This window comes from Trachypithecus francoisi, unplaced genomic scaffold (genome assembly GCF_009764315.1).
Source record: "Trachypithecus francoisi isolate TF-2019V2 unplaced genomic scaffold, Tfra_2.0 Lachesis_group2, whole genome shotgun sequence".
Classification (NCBI taxonomy): domain Eukaryota; kingdom Metazoa; phylum Chordata; class Mammalia; order Primates; family Cercopithecidae; genus Trachypithecus; species Trachypithecus francoisi.
The window spans coordinates 169,014,730-169,033,531 of NW_022681465.1; the positions used below are offsets into that span (position 1 = coordinate 169,014,730).

The window sequence follows — 18,802 nt, forward strand, 5'->3', positions numbered from 1 at the left end:
TCAGGCTTCGTTCCCTTTTATGATATTATGGTCTTAGTCCATTGATGTCAAGGAATGAAAGAATTTCTAGAAGAAAATTAGCCACTCTGACAAGAGTACTGAGCTAGGCGAGTTGGTATATCCTAAGAAGGAAAATGGCATCATTGACCACAAGAGAGACCAGGTCTGGTAATGAGAATTAAAGTGATTTTGAGAGAGAAGCAGCTAATATATGGTCCTGCTGCCAAGATATTTAAGTTGCATATAGTATAATAGAGAGGAGTCCCTGTGGAATTGGGGCCAAGGAAATATGATGAGAATGGCTGTTAAAGGTAACAAGATATAAACTTCATCAAAAGCAGCATAAATAGTAATTAAGAACATGGCCCTGGAGTCAAGAGAGCTAGGTTGAATTTTGGTTCTACCTCTCTGACTTTGGTAATTTAACTTCTCTGATTAGTCTCTTCATTTAAACAATGAGAAATTTTCTTCCACAGATTATTCTGAGAATTAAACGAGTGGTTTTAAAGTGTGTATTTAATATGGTGTTTGATACATAGTATGTGCTCAGTAAATGGTACATAACTTATTAAAAAGAGATGAGCCATAAAGCCATTCTGTAGTGGTGGTGCGTTCAGTCAGTGGGGACCTAATTGGACAGTAGCTTTGGATATTGATGAACAGAACAAATACTAGAGGGCTGTGTGACTGAGAGTCAGAATTCTTAAGTGTGTATAATTGAGGGATGTTGTTATGCAGTGATAGTTAGACGTTCTGTAGAAAACCGTAAAGAAGGAAAAAGTATGTAAGGGCTAAATGTGCAGATGTGCAAGAGTGTCAGTAGGCAAAATTCCCAAGTTTGAGTATAAAGGAATGTGAGTACGTTGAGATGAAGAAACATCTGTAGTTAGTTCATTCTTTCATTCATTCAGCAAGTGCTTATTGAGAGCCTGCTATGCACCTTGCACAGTGGGATGCTATAGATATAGCAGTTGCTCCCATGTGGAACTTAAAGTTCACCTAGGAGGACTGATACTTAGAATATAGCAGGGTGGTAAGAAATGTAAATGAAGTCAGCAAGTATTAGAAAAACAATGGGACCACTAGGGGCTATCACCACATATGTCACTCAAAGCTAAGGGAGAAATATTTCCAAGAGAAAATGCTTCAAATAACACTAATAGATAGGAAATCATTTCAAGTTTTTAAATGGAGAGTAGATGGGGAAGAAGTGGAAGATAGTGCTTCCGTTGAAGAAGCTGAGTAGTGAACAGTCATTACACATTACCCAAATCAGCTGAAAAGGGAGAAAACTGTTAGCTGTTGGTTAGGGCATTTTCTGTGCAGAACTGAATAATCATTAATTATTTGAAACTTCATCTCATTATAATTGACATGTTTTTTTATTGAGAAGTATCTATGCAAGAACTTTTTACTTTGTCATGTTCATGTGTGTATATTATAGATTACATTCTTTAAGTTTTTCACCATTTGAGGTAGTTTCAAAAAATATAAGTAAACAAACAGTGTTCTGAATAGAATCCCCCAAATTCCTGGCTTTTGATTAGTTTTACACTGGGGTATTGAAGGAGTCTCCTTTAAAAGAAGATTCAGTGTGAAAGGCTCCAATGTAAGAATTCCTCCTTCCTAACACACGCATCCTCATACACTTTTGTTATCTTCTGGATCTTTTTTCCATTTAATCCATTTTTTATTTAACCTTCTTCCTGTGTATTTCCTACCCTCTTGCCCAAAAAGCATTGCAAAGTAATTTTAGCTATTTTATTCAAATAAGGGGGATATCACAAACATTCAGATACCTTTTGTAAAGAAAAGGAAAAAAAAAGTTTTAAATTAGTGGTTCAATTCTGAAAGTTATACTTCATGAAAGAAAAGTTCTTTGAGTGCAGAGATGCTCATTGCTTTTTCATTGCAAACCAATTTAATCCTTATCCCACAAACTTTCTGCTTTAGAGGCACCTCTGTAAACACATTTTGAGGTCACTAGGAATCATTGATGTTCTGCAGACTACACTGAGATGCAACAGTTTAAGAAGAAAAGTAATAGACCTTGGGGTTACCATAGTGAGTTGTGCTCTGCCCCTAACTGTTTTAGTAAGATTAAAATTAATAACTTCATCAAATAGGAACATTTCATGTGTGTGAAAATTACTCAGTTTTTTTTCCTTAAATTTTTTTATTAAAAACACATTTATTGTGCTTGAATATAATTTTGGAATCATCTATCTGGTTTTGTTCAGAAGATTGTTTGTGCAACTTCTTGTTTAAATTGGATTAGTACCATGTTAATTTTACATTGCCTCTGGTGAATAACCACGGGGCGGTAATCTCTGCCAGTAATTTGTCACATCAAAACCCTCTGGAGGGCCATACAAAACATTTGTGTAGTACGGATTAGATGGTGAAAGCCGTATCTTAGATTGTTAATAAACGTTAATGACAAAACCCAGCTGGTAAAGCTTGGAAATAAGACCTAATGCTTGGTGCCCATTGCCAGAAGAATGTTTAAACAGAGATTTCCATTACTCGAAGGTGACCCAGAATAGTAAATTTGTGAATTAAAAAATATAACCTTCTAATTATTTAGAAAAAAATCTTTTCTTTTGATTTGCAACTGTAAAAGCCTGTTTCCCAGTAGAAAGCTTTTTTGTTCTTTGGTAACTGGGAAGGCAACAGCTGTAAAATATAAATAAGCATAACATAAAATGAGTCCTGATTTAGAAAACAAGGAAGTGATACCCTTAAGTTTGATATCATGGGACAAAGTTAAAAGTTCTACTTGTTAGACTTGTAGGAGGTAATTTAGTTTCCTTTTTTCTTCCTCAAGATATACTATAGAAATATTTTAAAACCAAAAGAAATACTTGAATTGCATTGGTCTACAAATACTCAAGTGAAGTTGTCTGCTTTCCTACTTGTGCTCTAAATAACCTATTTGCATATTTACTTAAAAACATTTCTTGACACCTTAGAATATCATTAAGTAGAATAAAGCCTACTTTTTAAAAAAAATAAATGAAGCATTGTTATGAAGTATGAGTTTGTTGTAGACAATTTAACATTTTTATGTCAGATGTATTCAAAGTAGGTATGTATGTTCCCAGGACAAGAAAGAGAAGTAATATTTTGGGAAGGATTGTGGGTCTGTTACCATATTTGTGCACAGTAGATCTGTTTAAAACTGAGCTGATATATTTAGTTAAAACAACACAGACTTCATTGGCTGACATCAGCACTATCTTGTCCAGCCTCCTGCTTATCCACTCTGAGTAATTAATTTGATTAATTTATAAGCAATTTAGCCAAGGATGGGATGTAAATCTTTGTTTAAGAAAACAGTTGGAGGTCCAAGTCTTGGTTAAAAACTGTGTCTTGAAACCATCCAGGCCCTCCTACTGACTTGTCAGCTCTGGGTTATTTTCAGAAAACTTTACTTGAGTTCCTTAGTTTAGTTGTAAGTTTTTTCCCACAGACTTACATGGTATGTGTGAGTGGGAGAGTAAGTAGTGGCCACTTTTTAGCCGCTGTTTAGTCTAGTGTATGTATGTTTACATCTCCTCTCTGGATTTATAGGCAGCCAAGGCAAAATAAAGATTATACTCACTTGATTGAGGAGCCTTTAACCCAGAGCACCTGGCACTGGAGAGGACTTCTTTCACTAACCTCTAATTTGTGTGTGTGTGTGATTATTATTAATGCCCTATTCTTGATTCAAAATTCCAAGCATTTAAAGAGTTTTCTTATGTTTTAGAAAATGTTAAATTTTATCAAAAACTTAGTTTTACAGGGTAAAGCTAATAATCAACTTTTATTACTTACTTCCTACTTGCAGTCATACTTACTCGATTTGCAGCACCATGTAACATGGACACTACAGATCACCAGTCATCCTCTCCTTAGCCAAAGAAGACAGTTTGGTGCATTTTTGTCCAGATATGTTTTTCTTTTTAAATACCTTTAAATTGAAATACACATTTCAAAGGAGGTTCTTCTCCTCTTTCCACCTGCCTCCTGGTTTAAGAAACAGAGCATTAGGAATGCTTTAGAAGCCCTCTGTGTCCCTTTCTCAACTGTGTCTTCTGTTTCCAGAGGTAATTACTATCCTGAATTTGATATTTATTATTCCTTTGCTTTTTTTCATAATTTCGTGACATAAGATACATTAAAAGTCTACTGTTTGCAAACAACGTTGCTTAGTTTTGTGTGTTTTGAACCTTCATATACATACAATCATTCTCTATAAATATTGCACAATTTTATCCAGGATACGAGAACCCTGAATGTGTTAGTGCCTATAAGAGTTTCTCTAGTATTTATATCTAAAAGTGGGATTTCTGGTACTAGGGGACATTCATTTCTTCAGTTTCACTAAATATTACATAATTATCTTTAAAGTGGTTGTACTAATTTGCAATTCCCAAGAGTAGCGTATAATCGTTCCTGTCCTTCACATTTTTGCAAACAGTTGGCTATTGTCAGATGTCTTAAATTTTTCAGTTTGGTTGGCCCCAAGTAGTGTCACATTGGGGCTTAAATTTTCATTCCTGTAGTTACTAATAACTAACTTTGAGCATCTTTTCCTATGTTTGTTTTTGAAACGAGGTCTCACTCTGTCACCCAGATTGGAGTGCAGTGGTGCATTCACAGTTCACTGCAGCCTCAACCTCCTAGGCTCAGGTCATCCACCTCAGCCTCCCAAGTATCTGGGACTCCAGGTGCACGTCACCATGCCTGGCTAATTTTTGTAATTTTTTTTTTTTTTTTTTTGTGGAGACAGGGTTTTGCCACGCTGCTTACATTTCTTCATCTGTGGAGTGCCTGTTTATGTCTTGTGCTCAGTAGAAATTAATCAACAAGTGTAATTCAGATTCTGGAATATCAGACAAGAAGTTTGAAATACTACCATCATTATACTGTAGAAAATAGGTGATATGATGAATAAATGGATTAGAGAAGTGGTATATTTTGAGACTGTCTTATGTGTAATTGGAGAAAGAATGGGGAGAAAGCAATATTTAAAGAGATACTGGCTAAGAATTTTCCAAAGTAAAACAGATATCAGTTCATAGATTCAAAAATATGAACTGCAAGCAGGATAAATACAAAGTAAACCTACCTAGATGCATCACAGCAAAATTGACAAAAAGCAAAGAAAAACCTTAAAAGCTGTTGGGAGCAGGGGTGGACAGATACATTGCCTCCAAAGGAGCAATGATAAGACTGACAGATGACTTTTTAACAACAGTAAAGGAATTTGTAAGACAGTAAAATAGCATCCCTAAAGTACCAAAGAAAACAATTGCTGAACTAAAATTCTGTTACCCAGTAAAAGCATTATTTATAAAGGAAAGACTTCAGACCAACAAAAATTGGCAGAATTTGTCATGGCAAATCTGAAGCAAAAGAAATACTTGGGTTCTTCAGGCAGAAGAAGAAGAATGATCCCAAATGAAAGCTTTGAAATGCAGAAGAGTAAAGAACAATGGAAATAAATATCAGGCTAACTGTAAATGGATATTGGTTGTAGGAAAACAATAACAGTATTTGTTGACTTTAAAATATACATAGAATTAAAAGTTATGACAAAAATAGTGCAAAAATATGAAGAGAGTGAAATGTTTAAAGTATGTTAAATTATCTGAAGAGGTAAAAGTCCTAATTCTGTTAAGGGAGGGATACATATTTCTAAAAGAAGAGTTAAAAATGATTTAGTAACAAGATAGAGGATGAAAATTGAATGACAAATTATTTCATTAAAGGGAGAGAGAAGGAATATAAAATAGATGGAATGAATAGAAAATCATAAGATGGAAAGATTTAAATCTATATATATCACCAATTGCTTTAAATATAAGTGGACCAAATGCTCCCATTAAAGACAGATATTTAAAAGCTGAATTTTAAAAAGTTAACAATATGCTTTGTAAGAGATAAACCTTAAATATAAGAACATAAGATGGTTGAATTCTAACAGAAGGAAAATATATACTATAGTAATACTAAGAGAAAGCTGGTATAGTAATACTTCATATTAGGCAAACCAGACTTCAGGGTGAGAGACATTTTACTGTAGGTAAAGGGAGTTTTCATAGTTATAAAAGGGGGTTAACCCACCTGGAAGATGACAACAATTCTACATTTGTACCTGGTAACATAGCAACAAACTAGATAAATTAATAGAGCTTAAAAGAGAAATAGGTAAATCTATAATGATAGAAGATTTTACCATAACTCTCCTGAGAACTGATGGTGCAAACAGACCGAAAATAAGTAACAATGTAGAAGATTTGGGCAACACAAACTAACCGTTGGTATATTCTAGAACACTTCATCCAAAAAGTCCAGAATATACACTATTTTCTAGTGCACATGGAACATTTAACCAAGTTGCTTATATGCTGGATTAAACTACAATTCTCAACACATTCCAGAAGATTGTAATTTAGAATATGTTATCTGACCACAGTGATATTAAACTAGAAGTAAAAAGATAATACGAAATGTGCCCAAATGGGTGAATATTAAGTAGTATACGTCTCGTAACCCATGGTAAACTAGAGACCACAGTAAAATTAGAAAATATTTTGAACTGAAAAATAGTGCACATAAAACACATCAAAGTGTGGGATTTAGTGAAAGCTGTGCTTAGAGGGAAATGTATAACCGCAGTTGTGTTTAGAAAATAAGACAAGAATAAATCTGTTCTCTAAATATTCCTTTCAAAAACTCAGTAGAAGAACAAGAAAGTAAAGTGGAAGCAAGGAAATAAGATGAATAGAAATTAATGAAATGAGGGGAAAAGTACAATAAAAATCAACAAAGCCAAAAGTCATGTCTTTGAAAGGACCCCTCTACTCCCCCTTAGCAAGTATTCAAGGACAAAAAGAATAGACAGTAACTATCCATATCAGGAATTGAAAAAAGAGACAAGACTACAGATCTCAGACATTTACAGAGATAAGAGGATAGTATGAACAATTTCATGTGAATTTGAAAAAAGAACTTCCAAAACGGATACACCAAGAAACAGAAAATAGAAATAGTCTTATAGCTATTAGAGAAATTGAATCTGTAATAAAAAACCTGCCCACAAAGAAGGCTCCAGACCCATATGTCTTCACACTTGAATTTCAGTGAATATTTTAGGAAGAAATAACACTAATCTTACACAAAGATTTTAGAAAATGGGAAGTGAAAACGCTTCTCACCTTTTTAAAATGAGACTAGCATAACCTTGCTCCTAAAAGCCTACAAGGACAAAATTAATTGGCCAGTCTTTTAAAACATTAAAGATAACAAGTTTAAGATATTAAACTTGTAAGCATTACAGTGAAGTTTATTTATTAGGCAAATGCAAGGTTGGTTATTTACCACATTCAAAGAGTAAAGGAGAAAAAAATACCAATAGCTGCAGAAAAAGTCATATTCCTTAACAAACTAAGACTAGACAGTAAATTTGTTAATCTAGTAGAGTTTTTACATAAAGCCTACAAAAAACATTCTTAAAATAATGAAACTTTCCTCAGATCAGAAATGAGAGAAACATTCCCTCTATTACCATTTCTTTTCAACATTGTATCAGGGGTGTTCTAGCCAGTGTAATAGAGCAAGAAAAAGAAATAGTGTGTCATTTGGAAGGGAGAAAGTAAAATTACCTGTATTTGCAGATAACACAGATGTATTTAGAAAGCTAAAAAGTATCTAAAATGACCTATTAGGAATAAGTGAGTTTAGCAGGTTTGCTGGAAACAAAGTCAATATGTAAAAATCAATGTTATTTGTCTACTAGAGTAATTAGGAAATGAAAATTGTAAAGCTCTACCATTTACAGTAGCATCTAAAATCAAATATCTAGCAGTACAATCAAAGAAATATGTTAGTCTTAGCATATAGAGGACTGTAAACTATTATTAAAAGTTAAGACCTACATCATTAGGTAAACCATTTCATTGATTAAAAATCAATATTTTAAAGACACTGGTTTTGGCCAAATTGATCTGTGGATTCAATATAATCATAATAAAATCTCAGCAGGTTTTTTTTAGCCTTAGAAATTGAAATGTATATGAAAATATAAGAGCCAAGAATAGCTAAAATCATTTTGAAGAATAGCCAAAGGTAGAAGAACTTACACTATCATATATTAACACATTGTTACAAGAGTTGAAGTAGTTAAAACAGTGTAGTGTTAATGCAAGAATAAATAGAGCATCCGGAAACAAAAACATACATATATGGATGGAGGTGATATGTGACAAGTAGTAGTAACTGCCAAGCAACAAGAGAAGAGGTGTTTTTCAGCAAATGTTGCTAGGTCAGTTTGAGCTCTATATGGGGAAAAAGTGAAACTTCAGGAGGGTAACATAAAAGAATATCTAACAGACGGAGACAGGCAAAAAATGTGTTAAACAGGAAAGAGCACTAACCAAAAAGGAATAAACAGAAAAATCTGAACTATGTTAAAATCAAGGACTTCTCTTTATTAAAAACAACATTAAAGGAGTGAAAAGACAGGCCAAAGACTACTGGGAAATAGTTGTAATTTATATAATTGACAAAGGACTTATCCAATATTTATAAGCATCAATAACAGAAGATGGACAACCAGGTAAAGTACCAAAAACTTAAATAGGAACTTTATAAACAAAGATACAGGCCGGGCGCGGTGGCTCAAGCCTGTAATCCCAGCACTTTGGGAGGCCGAGACGGGCGGATCACGAGGTCAGGAGATCGAGACCATCCTGGCTAACACGGTGAAACCCTGTCTCTACTAAAAATACAAAAACTAGCCGGGCGAGGTGGCGGGCGCCTGTAGTCCCAGCTACTCGGGAGGCTGAGGCAGGAGAATGGTGTAAACCCGGGAGGCGGAGCTTGCCGTGAGCTGAGATCCGGCCACTGCACTCCAGTCCGGGCGACAGAGCGAGACTCCGCCTCAAAAAAAAAAAAAAAAAAAAACAAAGATACCTAAATGTCATAAAACTGTTAAAATGTGTTCAACCTCACTGGTCTTTAAATAGTGCAAGATAAAATCACAATGATATTCTGCTACGTAACCTATCAAATGGCTAAAATGAAAAAAAAAAAATGACACCACCAAGGGCTGGCAAGAATATAAAGCACTGGAATGCTCAAGTGGAAGTATGAATTGATATGACTACTTGCAAACTGTTTGGAAATACAGGTTGAACATCCCTAATCCGAAATGCTTCAAAATCTGAACTTCTTGAGCCCTGACAGGATGCCACAAGTGGAAAATTCTACGCCTGACCTTATGTGACATTTAACACAGATTTAAAACATTGTGTAAAACATTGTGTAAAATTACTTTCAGGCTGTGTATACAAGGTGTATGTGAAACATAAATGAATTTCATGTTTAGACAGTCCCATCCCCAAGATATCTCATTATGTATATGCAAATATTTCAAAATCAAAACTCTTATGGCCCCAAGCATTTCAGATAAGGGATACTAAAACCTGTATTTACTAAGGCTGTTCTAATTCTTACATCCTCTGACCACACAATTTGAAGCCTATGTATATATCCAGTAGGAATGCATACAAGCGTGTTCCAAAAGACATGTATAAAATCTTCACGTCAGCATTATTTATCATTCAAAACTGGAAACTGCCCAGTGTCTTTCAGCAGTGAATGAATAAATTGTATATTCATTCAGTGGAATGCTGTATAATAATGTAAATGATTAACTACATAGAACAATGAGTCTCAAAAACAATGTTAAATGAAAGAACCCTGACACAAATACGTACTGTACAGATTCTGTATTAAGTTCAAAACTTATTTGTGTTGTTAAAATTAGGGTAGTAGTTATCATTGGGAAAGGGTGAGTGGTTAGTGACTGGGAGGAGACACAGATTTCTGGGATTCTGGCAGTCTGATCTCCGGATGGTGAGTATGTGAGTGGTCTACTTTGTGAAAATATATCAAAATGTATCGTGTCATTTGGCAGTTTTCTGTTTCGTTACAATTCAATAAATACTTTAAAAAATAGTTAACAGAAACCTATTGACCCAGCTTTCCCACTTTGGGATTTTGTCCTAAACAAAAGAAAATGACTTAAGGATTCCTGAGCTAACCTGTGTGATAGATAGGGTGTCCTATTACAGCATTGTTTGTAGTAACAAAAGTGTCTGTTATTAAGAAAGTGGTTGAATAAGTCATGGAATATGCATTATGTGGAATGTTACTCATTTATTTTAAGACTTTATCTATTGACCTGAAGAATTGTTAAACTTTTTTCAAAATGCAAACTAGAATGTATTGTTTGTTTTCATTTTTGTTTAAAAACATATGTGCATAGGTTTTTGTATGAGTCTGGAGAAGAGTGGAAAGGCATATTTACTGAAGTAGGAGTGGAATTAGTGATTTGTACAGGGACAGTTACTGAATTTTTCTAGGTGCATCTTTGTATAATGGTTTTCTCAGATGCTGCTCTTACCACCAGTCTTTTGGCAGTTCATTGTGTTGACAGTTCATTGTATTGACAGCTGCCTCTTTCTTGCCTTCAACATCTATTGTCCTGTGATAGTCAGCTAATATCAATCACTGATTGAAGGATTATGACTTATAGTAAAAGAGAAGTAATAGAGTGTTTAGAGAAAACTTACCTGGGTATTTTCTGGATAATATATAACTCATAAAATTAGCAGTGCAAGGGTGGGCACACACCTTGGGCCCAGGTACTCCTACTTGGGCCCAGAGGCCGAAGCAGGAGGATTGCTTGAACCTAGTAGTCTGTGGCTTTAGTGTGCTTCATTGCTCCTGTGACTAGCCAGTGCACTCCAGCCTGGGCAACACAGTGAGATTCTGTTCTTAAAAAAAAGAATTGGCAGTGTGTGGCTATATCATGTTGTCAAATAGGGTTATAATCACAAGTCAAAGTCATATGAAATATTTGTTCCTAATATTAAGGATATGGCTTGTTTCTTTGTTTCTTTCAAGAGGGAACAAGAAAGTCAAATGGCTCGTCTTAAAAAGCAGCAGGAAGAATTGGAACAGATGAGACTACGTTACCTGGCTGCTGAGGAAAAAGATACAGTAAAAACTGAGCGACAAGAATTGCTGGATATAAGAAATGAATTGAACAGGTATAATAACTAAAAGTGTTTCTTTCAAAAACCAAAGTTTGGTTCAGGGAAGGTACAACTTCAGGTCTCTCAAGGGTAAAGTAGATCATATATAAAAATACAGAAAATGTAACAGACATATACAATAGAAAATCCATGCCAGCTGAGTACTGTGGCTCATTCCTGTAATCCTGGCACTTTGAGTGGATGGTGGGAGGATCGTTTGAGCCCAGGAGTTCTGGGCTGCAGTGAGCTGTGATCATGCCACACTGCACTCCAGCTTGAGTGACAGAGTGAGGCCTTGTGTCAAATTTAAAAAGAAAAGAAAATCTATGCCAAAGACTATTAAACTTTTTTTTTTTTTTTTTTTTTTTTGCTATGAATACAGCTGTGGAAGTCCATTCAGCTCTTGTGTTTCCATTTATAGCATTACTACTTTAAAATTTATTTTTGTGTGGTGATTTCAGGATTATTGCTACTATTGAACTGAGTCTTGACTTACATAAAGTATAAGAAATTTCTAATTTAGTTATATTATTAATATCTGTAACAATAGCTCTTAGTGAGCCCTTACTTTGTGCCAGGAACCGTTTTAAATGTCTTGTATTGCCCAGCTCTTTTTTTAAAAAAAATCTTCAAAGCTACTTTGTGAGGAAGATATTTTCACCATTTTCGAGGTGAAGAGATTGAAGATTAAAGACAGAGCTTAAACACATTATTCAAGGTCATGTAGCTAGTAAATCATGGAGCCAGAGTTCAAATCTGATTCCAGAGATTGCATTTTTAACTACTATGCTACACTGGGCTTCTCTGTAGTGCTGTGTTCATCTTAATCACAACTTCAGTGGTGTTTCATGTTAGAAAAGTAATCACTAGGAAGCAGCATAAAAATGAATTCTAGTTTTTTTGGAGGATAGTTTTGGGGGAAGACTTTTTGGCTTAGTCTATCAAGGGTCTAGTATATTTTTGTTTGAGCAAAGTGCAGTTTTAGTTAACTTGGACTGGTTAAAAAATATACCATACACTGGGTAGATTAAACAGAAGTTTATTTTCTCACAGTGCTAGAGGCTAGAAGTCAAAGATCATGGTGCCAGTGTGGTTGGTTTTAGAGGGCCACCTTCTCGCTGTGTCCTCTCTCTGGTGTCTCTTCTTAGGAGAGCACTAATCCTATGATGAGAGTTCACCCTCATGGCCTCATCTAAACCTGATTATCTCCCAAAGGTCCATCTCCAAATACCATCACATTGGAGGTTAGGGGTTCAACATCTGAATTTGGCAGGGACACAGTTCAGAGCATACACATCACATTTAACATAGTATCTTATTATATCTCCATGTATGAAGTGGAGAAAAATGTGGTCACTATATTAAGTGGGTTCCTAGCTGAATTAAATAACGGTATTTAAAAGGTAATTGAAGAAATACCAGTTGTAAAAGGTCAGCTCCAAGTACCATGCCTAACAGGGTTCAATCTGTGGTACTTTTATTCTCATTTATTCAGGAAATATTTATTTGGTATCTACCATGTTGTAGACTTGGAAGATATTACAACTTAACGAATTATAATATCCTTGCCTTCCAAAATTTTGCTGTCATATAGCACTTTCTTGGTTCCAGTTTAGCAAATATATGTTTAGCTCCTGCTGTTTGCTAAGCACTGATTTGGTGGGTTAAAGATATCCATGTTGCCTATCAAATCTGTAGATCATACACGATCTTACTAATGCCTTAATAAATTAGGATTCTGAGAAAACTGAAACCAATAAGATTAAATATATTAGAGACAAAAACAGAGTCTTCTGTATAAGCTATAAGAAAAATCAGTTAAGTGATAGATAAGACATAAAACAGTTGATATGTAGAAGCCTAGGAGAACTTCTGTGGCCACTAATAATGGTGTGATTTGGCTACCGAAGAGTCAGTACAGTTAGGGTCATTCATAGAAGTAGTGTTCATTATTCAGTACTGGTAAATCACCTCTGGGGTGTTCTTACCACTATGCAGCACACTTTAAGGGCAATTAGCTACCTAGAGAGCTTCCAGTGGAATGTGACCAGGACAATAAGGGGCAATATATCATGCCATCCAAGAAGTGGTTAAGAGAGTGAGGGATATTGAACTTGGAGAACTCTTGGGCAAAGTGGTAGGTAACTGTTTTCACATATCTGGAGAGCTACCATATTAAGAAGAAGTAAGTAGGCTTCTCCTCTTAGGCAATATCATAGCCAATTATTGAAAATATAAAGAGGCATACCGAGTTCAATATAAGAAGGAACTTTCTAAGAGCAGTTCTACGAAGTAATATGTTCCTAGTGGCAGGGAGTGTGCTTGTAGAGTCCAGAATAGCAGCTGTCAGGAATGTTCTAAAAGTTTGCTTTATGAGTTTCTTCAGCCATCAGGTTCTAAAATTCTATTGTGATCATGACTGATAATTGCATTTTAGCAAAGATTTGGTAGAGATGATCTATCAGTTGTGCAGAAATTGCATTTGTCCCATATGCGTAGACAGATGATGCACAGAAGGGAAATGGTTAAATTTTCTGGTACATAGTTTGGCATTGTGTGCATTAATTAACCTAGAGGACCCTATCCTCCAAGGCAGCTATAAGAGTTAGCGTGGGGGAAACAACGATTCAGAAATCTGCCCTTCCTTATCCACATGAATCACTCAAATTCCATGGAAAGACTTGGTACCAGTGTCTCACTAACCACTCCATTGCCCACCCAGGTCCCAGAGTAGAGTGCCCTGCACTGTTTAGGCTTTTTGTTTTAGAATAGATAAAGACATTTGGTATCCTTCTTGGACTGTAGTTTCCTTTTTTGTGTGAGGAGTTATAGGAGTTTCATGGTTCAGAGGGTCATCTGAACAAATGAAAGTGTGTTCTGCCAACAGTCATGTACCCTCTGGGGCCATCCTGGTCTGTGAGAGCAGGACTTGTTCCTCACTGCTTTCTCCCTCTCCCTCATCCTGTGTGTAAATTTAGAAATGGACTTAGTCTTCAGAGGAAATAAGCCACGGAAAAGCCAGTCTCAAAGGGAGGAACTTAGGCAACTGCTTTGTCTTACAATCAAGACACAATATCCGAATCGTTGCAAATTAAAATGCTTTTGTAGCCACTAATATAGAAAAATATAAAATTGTATCTTTCTTTTTTTTTTGAGACAGAGTTTTACTCTTGTTGCCCTGGCTGGAGTGCAATGGCCGATCTTGGCTCACTGTAACCTCGGTCTCCCGGGTTCAAGTGATTCTCCTGCCTCAGCCTCCCAAGTAGCTGGGATTACAGGCATGTACCACCACGCCCGGCTAATTTTGTATTTTTAGTAGAGATGGAGTTTCTCCATGTTAGTCAGGCTGGTCTTGAACTCCCGACCTCAGGTGATCCGCTTGCCTCGGCCTCCCAAAGTGCTGGGATTACAGGCATGAGCCGCCGTGCCCAGCCAAAATTATATCTTAATTGTACGTTCTAAATTAAACATACTCCATATCCAAATCTAGTGTTATTATCACTTAGTAAGTAGGCCAGGTACAGTGGCTCACACCTGTAATCCCAGCACTTTGGGAGGCCGAGGCAAGTGGATTACTTGAGCCCAGGAGTTTGAGACTAGCCTGGAAAACATACTGAAATGCCGTCTCTACAAAACTATATATATATATATATATATCACACACACAGATTAGCTGGGCGTGGTGGCATGGCCTATAGTCCCAGCTACTCGGGAGGCTGAGGTGGGCAGATCCATTGAGCCCAGGAGGTTGAGGCTGCAGTGAGCTGTGATCGCACCGCTGCACTCCAGCCTGGGCGACAGAGTAAGACCTTGTCTCAAACAAACAAAATATACTAAGTATTATTATTACTGCTCCATTTTCAAGACAGTTTGACCAACAGTGTTCTTCTGTTGGAAATACCCAAATCGCAGGTCAGCATCTACTCTCCTTTTCTCATCCCCAAATGAGATTATAACAAACATAACTTGAAGATATCCATACAAAACCTTAACATGCATATGCCCTTTGAACCACACATACATATAGAATTTCACTTTCTACAAATAATTAGAGGTACAACTCCATAATAGTAGGGAATTTTCTTGGTTCACTTCTGTATCCCCAAAACTTGTTTGGCACAAATAAATGTTTGTTGAATGAATTTTTAAAAATATGTTCAAAACAGCAACAACAAAGGTTTAAAAACGAGCAACCTAAAGATCAATAATAAAGGATGACTAAATGATGATACCCCAAATGATGGAATATTATAAAACAATTTAGAAGAACATTTAATGATATAAAAAAAATCACTATATAAATGAGAAAAGTAGTATACAGAATTGCATATGTAGTATCATTAAGTTTTTCAAGACATACATATTTTAAGTACATATATGCATTTTTTAAACTTGAAAATACAGAAAAATGTTACTCAAATTGGGATCACATTACAGATGATATTTTTTTTTCTTTACATAGCTCCAAAATATCTAGTTTTCATGTATTTTGTAATTAGAAAAGCAAGTATTGTTTTTAAAGTTGCCTTTTATAAATGTGCAGACTGTTGACTAGCCAAGTGGAACATTGTTTTTGTTTTCTTCCTGAAAATATTACTGAAACCTTATTTTACCATTGAATCATTTTGTTTTTAAATAGTGATGTTAAGAAAACCAACACAGTTGCTAGAGTAGCATTTGTTCTTGACTTCTCAGGTTAAGGCAACAAGAGCAAAAACAATACCAGGATTCCAGAGAGATTGCAAGTGGAAAAAAGGATGGTCCCCATGGCAGTGTGTTGGAAGAAGGCTTGGATGATTATTTGACTCGCCTAATAGAAGAAAGGGATACTTTGATGAGAACGGGTGTGTATAATCACGAGGATCGAATAATAAGTGAACTCGACCGACAGATCAGAGAGATTTTGGCAAAAAGCAATGCCAGTAATTAATAACATTTGGAAAAGCTTTATAGAGACTCTAAGTCTGAATTTTAATTTCTTTGTAAAACCTTCAAAAGTGAGGAAAATGGATGTTTTAAAATGGTATTTTCAATTTTTTATAAGCACAATTTTGTATGTTATTGTATAGTATTTATTTGATCTTATTTACTTTATGCTACCTCTCCCACACTGGTTTTATTTGTAATTTGCATTTTATATACTCATTTTAAATGACTTTTCAGTGTTTTTCATAGTTTATAATCTGATGGCTAACTTTCAAAACAGCTTTTCACTAAGTTAATTGTAGGAGAAATGACTGCGGTAATTTCCAGTTCTATAATATTTCATGTTGAGCCAAAAGAGTATATCTTGCACTTTAAAAATGCTGCGTCCTATTCCATTTGAATGTAAATTCTTAAAAGTTGAAACCAGTTGTAACCAGTTTAACTCATTTTAGATGACCTTTTTTTCTTAACTTATAATATTTGCAAGTGACAAGTTTGCAAACAAAGCAAGATCAGTGCAGAGAAGCCATATGACATGTTGGGTGACAAATTGGTCATTTATTTAAATAAAGTTAATACAGATTAAATTTGTTTCAAGAGCTATTGAATTTTCAAATTCTCAGTGTACTTATAACTTTTAAGAACATAAAGTATTAGCTTAATATAGTTTTCTCTGTTGGTTTCTTCCTCAAGTTTGCATTGTTTTATTTTGTTAAAATTAGAGATTTGTTTTTATTTTCCAGTTATAGTGATACTAGCTGTCAGCTTAAACCCTCTGTAATAGAACATGGAAACAGACACATAAAGACATTAGCTGAAAAAATAGAATGAAAATCAACCATTTTTTACTCCCCCTAATTTCAATCAATCTTTTTCAAAGTGCACGAGTTTCAGTCATTGAATTTATTCAGTGCCATGTCTGTATAAACTCTAAGAGTTCCTTTATATCATATTCTTCAGAGCCAACATTTGTCCTCAAAGCAACGCTTCCCACCTCCTTTTACAGAGTACTGAAAAAGTTTTAGCCAAGTCACAGATTAGGTTGAATTTCAAAATATATGTACTTTAAAAAGTTCTGATTTCCAAATGTAATTAAGTATATACTTTAGGAAGTTACCAATAACTTCCATCAAAGCAGAGTAGGATATATGGTAACATTAATTTTCTGTCATTTTAAATGAGATATATTTCTTACTAGGGAAATTAAAGTCCCTATGCTTTTATTTTTTTCCTTATTAACAGAGCATTAATCTTCTAAAAAATAACCCAGCAGTAAATAATAAATTACTGAATGAGAGGATAATGAATCTGTGAATCATAGCAGGAATTTGCAATATTAATTATGATTAGCTATTTTTCTCTCATTGATTTTTGTGCCACTTGAATGGAACAGAAGTATGCCTTTTGTTTTGAAAGGTCTGGGGTAAAATGCTGTGACTGTTTGCTGCAATTGCATTGTGTGTTGCCTGAGACTGCTTTCAAACACTAGAGGGGGCCTCTGATTTAGAGAAACAAAAAGGACTTTTCTAAAATGGATGTGTAGTTTATTTTGCCTTCTGTAAAGCTCTTTTGGCTATTGTAATTTAACAAATAAAATTATAATTGTGTGCATCTCTGAGTTCTTGAGCAGCTTGAGTTCTTTTTTTTCTAAACAGAGTTGGCAAAGTGTTCGAGTTTTCCTATTTCAAATGACTGTCTTTTTTTCTCAAGTGTTTACATACTATTTTTTGTCTTACAACTAGGGGAGTCTGAAATCTTAACTCTCTTTTGTAGTCCTTTTAGCAATAACCATTCCATTTGTAAGTGGCATCGAATGTTTTTACACTGATTTTGCCTAGGAGTTAATGAGTATGACCACAGTAGATAAATCAGTGAGTGGGTGCAGGCATGGGTTGGGTGAATGTTTCCAATAACAGGAAAATATCAAATATTTTAAGGTGAAATCAGATTTACCTTTAAAATTTCTGTGTTTTTTTCATGGAAAAAGTCTAGTTTCCATGTTTAATGCAGGCATGTACTGCATAGGAGGGGTGTTTAATGTCTACCAGGTATATCTAATACCATATCTGTATAAACATAGGAGTTCCCTTGCAGATAAATCCTAGTAATTTCTATCTGTACCTGAATTCCTGTTGCTTCAAGCATATGTGGGAGTTTGAATGTGGTTTAAGGATGTATTAGGGCCTCTGCTGATGGGGAGACAGTCTCATCTGACCAGATAATTTTCTCCTCTACTTCCTGTCCAGATGCTGCCCAACCTGAATCTGAGTTCACAGATTGTCCCAGCATGTATTGCCTGTTTGCAGCCACTGCAGAATGGACCGACCTGTTTTTTACAGTCTGTAGGAAGGGCCCTCTGGTAGCTATTTATGGACTTAAAAGATGTGTTCTCACTACCTTTTTGTCTAACTTGATTGAATATCTAAAGTTTTTATTTTTTAAATTGATATAATTCACACACCATAAAATCACCATTTTAAAGTATACAGTTCAATGTTTGATATAGTCACAAGGTTGTACAACTGTCACCACTATTTTATACATTTTTATCACCCCAAAAAGAAACCCCTGTACCCATTAGCAGTCACTCCTCATTCCCTTCTATCCCAGCCCCTAACAACCACTAATCTTTTGGTCTCTTTGGATTTGCCTATTCTGGACATTTCATATAATGGAATCCCAAATTGGATATTGAAAATAGAAAATATTAGAAAACCTAAACTATCACTAGTTTCTGTATGTTTTATCGGATGTTGAATTAAATGATACAGAGATTCAGAAGA

General features: G+C 35.2%; 1 protein-coding gene across 5 annotated transcripts in view; it reads left to right on the forward strand.

Moving 5' to 3' along the window:
• The window catches only part of CEP120 (centrosomal protein 120), a 77,013-nt gene extending 59,376 nt beyond the window's left edge, over positions 1-17,637 (forward strand). For 4 of the 5 annotated variants that reach the window (XM_033181426.1, XM_033181425.1, XM_033181427.1 and 1 more), the window contains 2 exons: positions 10,963-11,108; positions 15,789-17,637. In XM_033181426.1, coding sequence (XP_033037317.1) covers positions 10,963-11,108; positions 15,789-16,023 — 381 coding nt within the window. In that variant the 3' untranslated portion in view covers positions 16,024-17,637. Of the gene's footprint in view, positions 1-10,962; positions 11,109-15,788 lie in introns of those variants that run through there. The other variant, XR_004430112.1, reaches the window with a different exon arrangement.
• Positions 17,638-18,802: the final 1,165 nt, after the last annotated feature.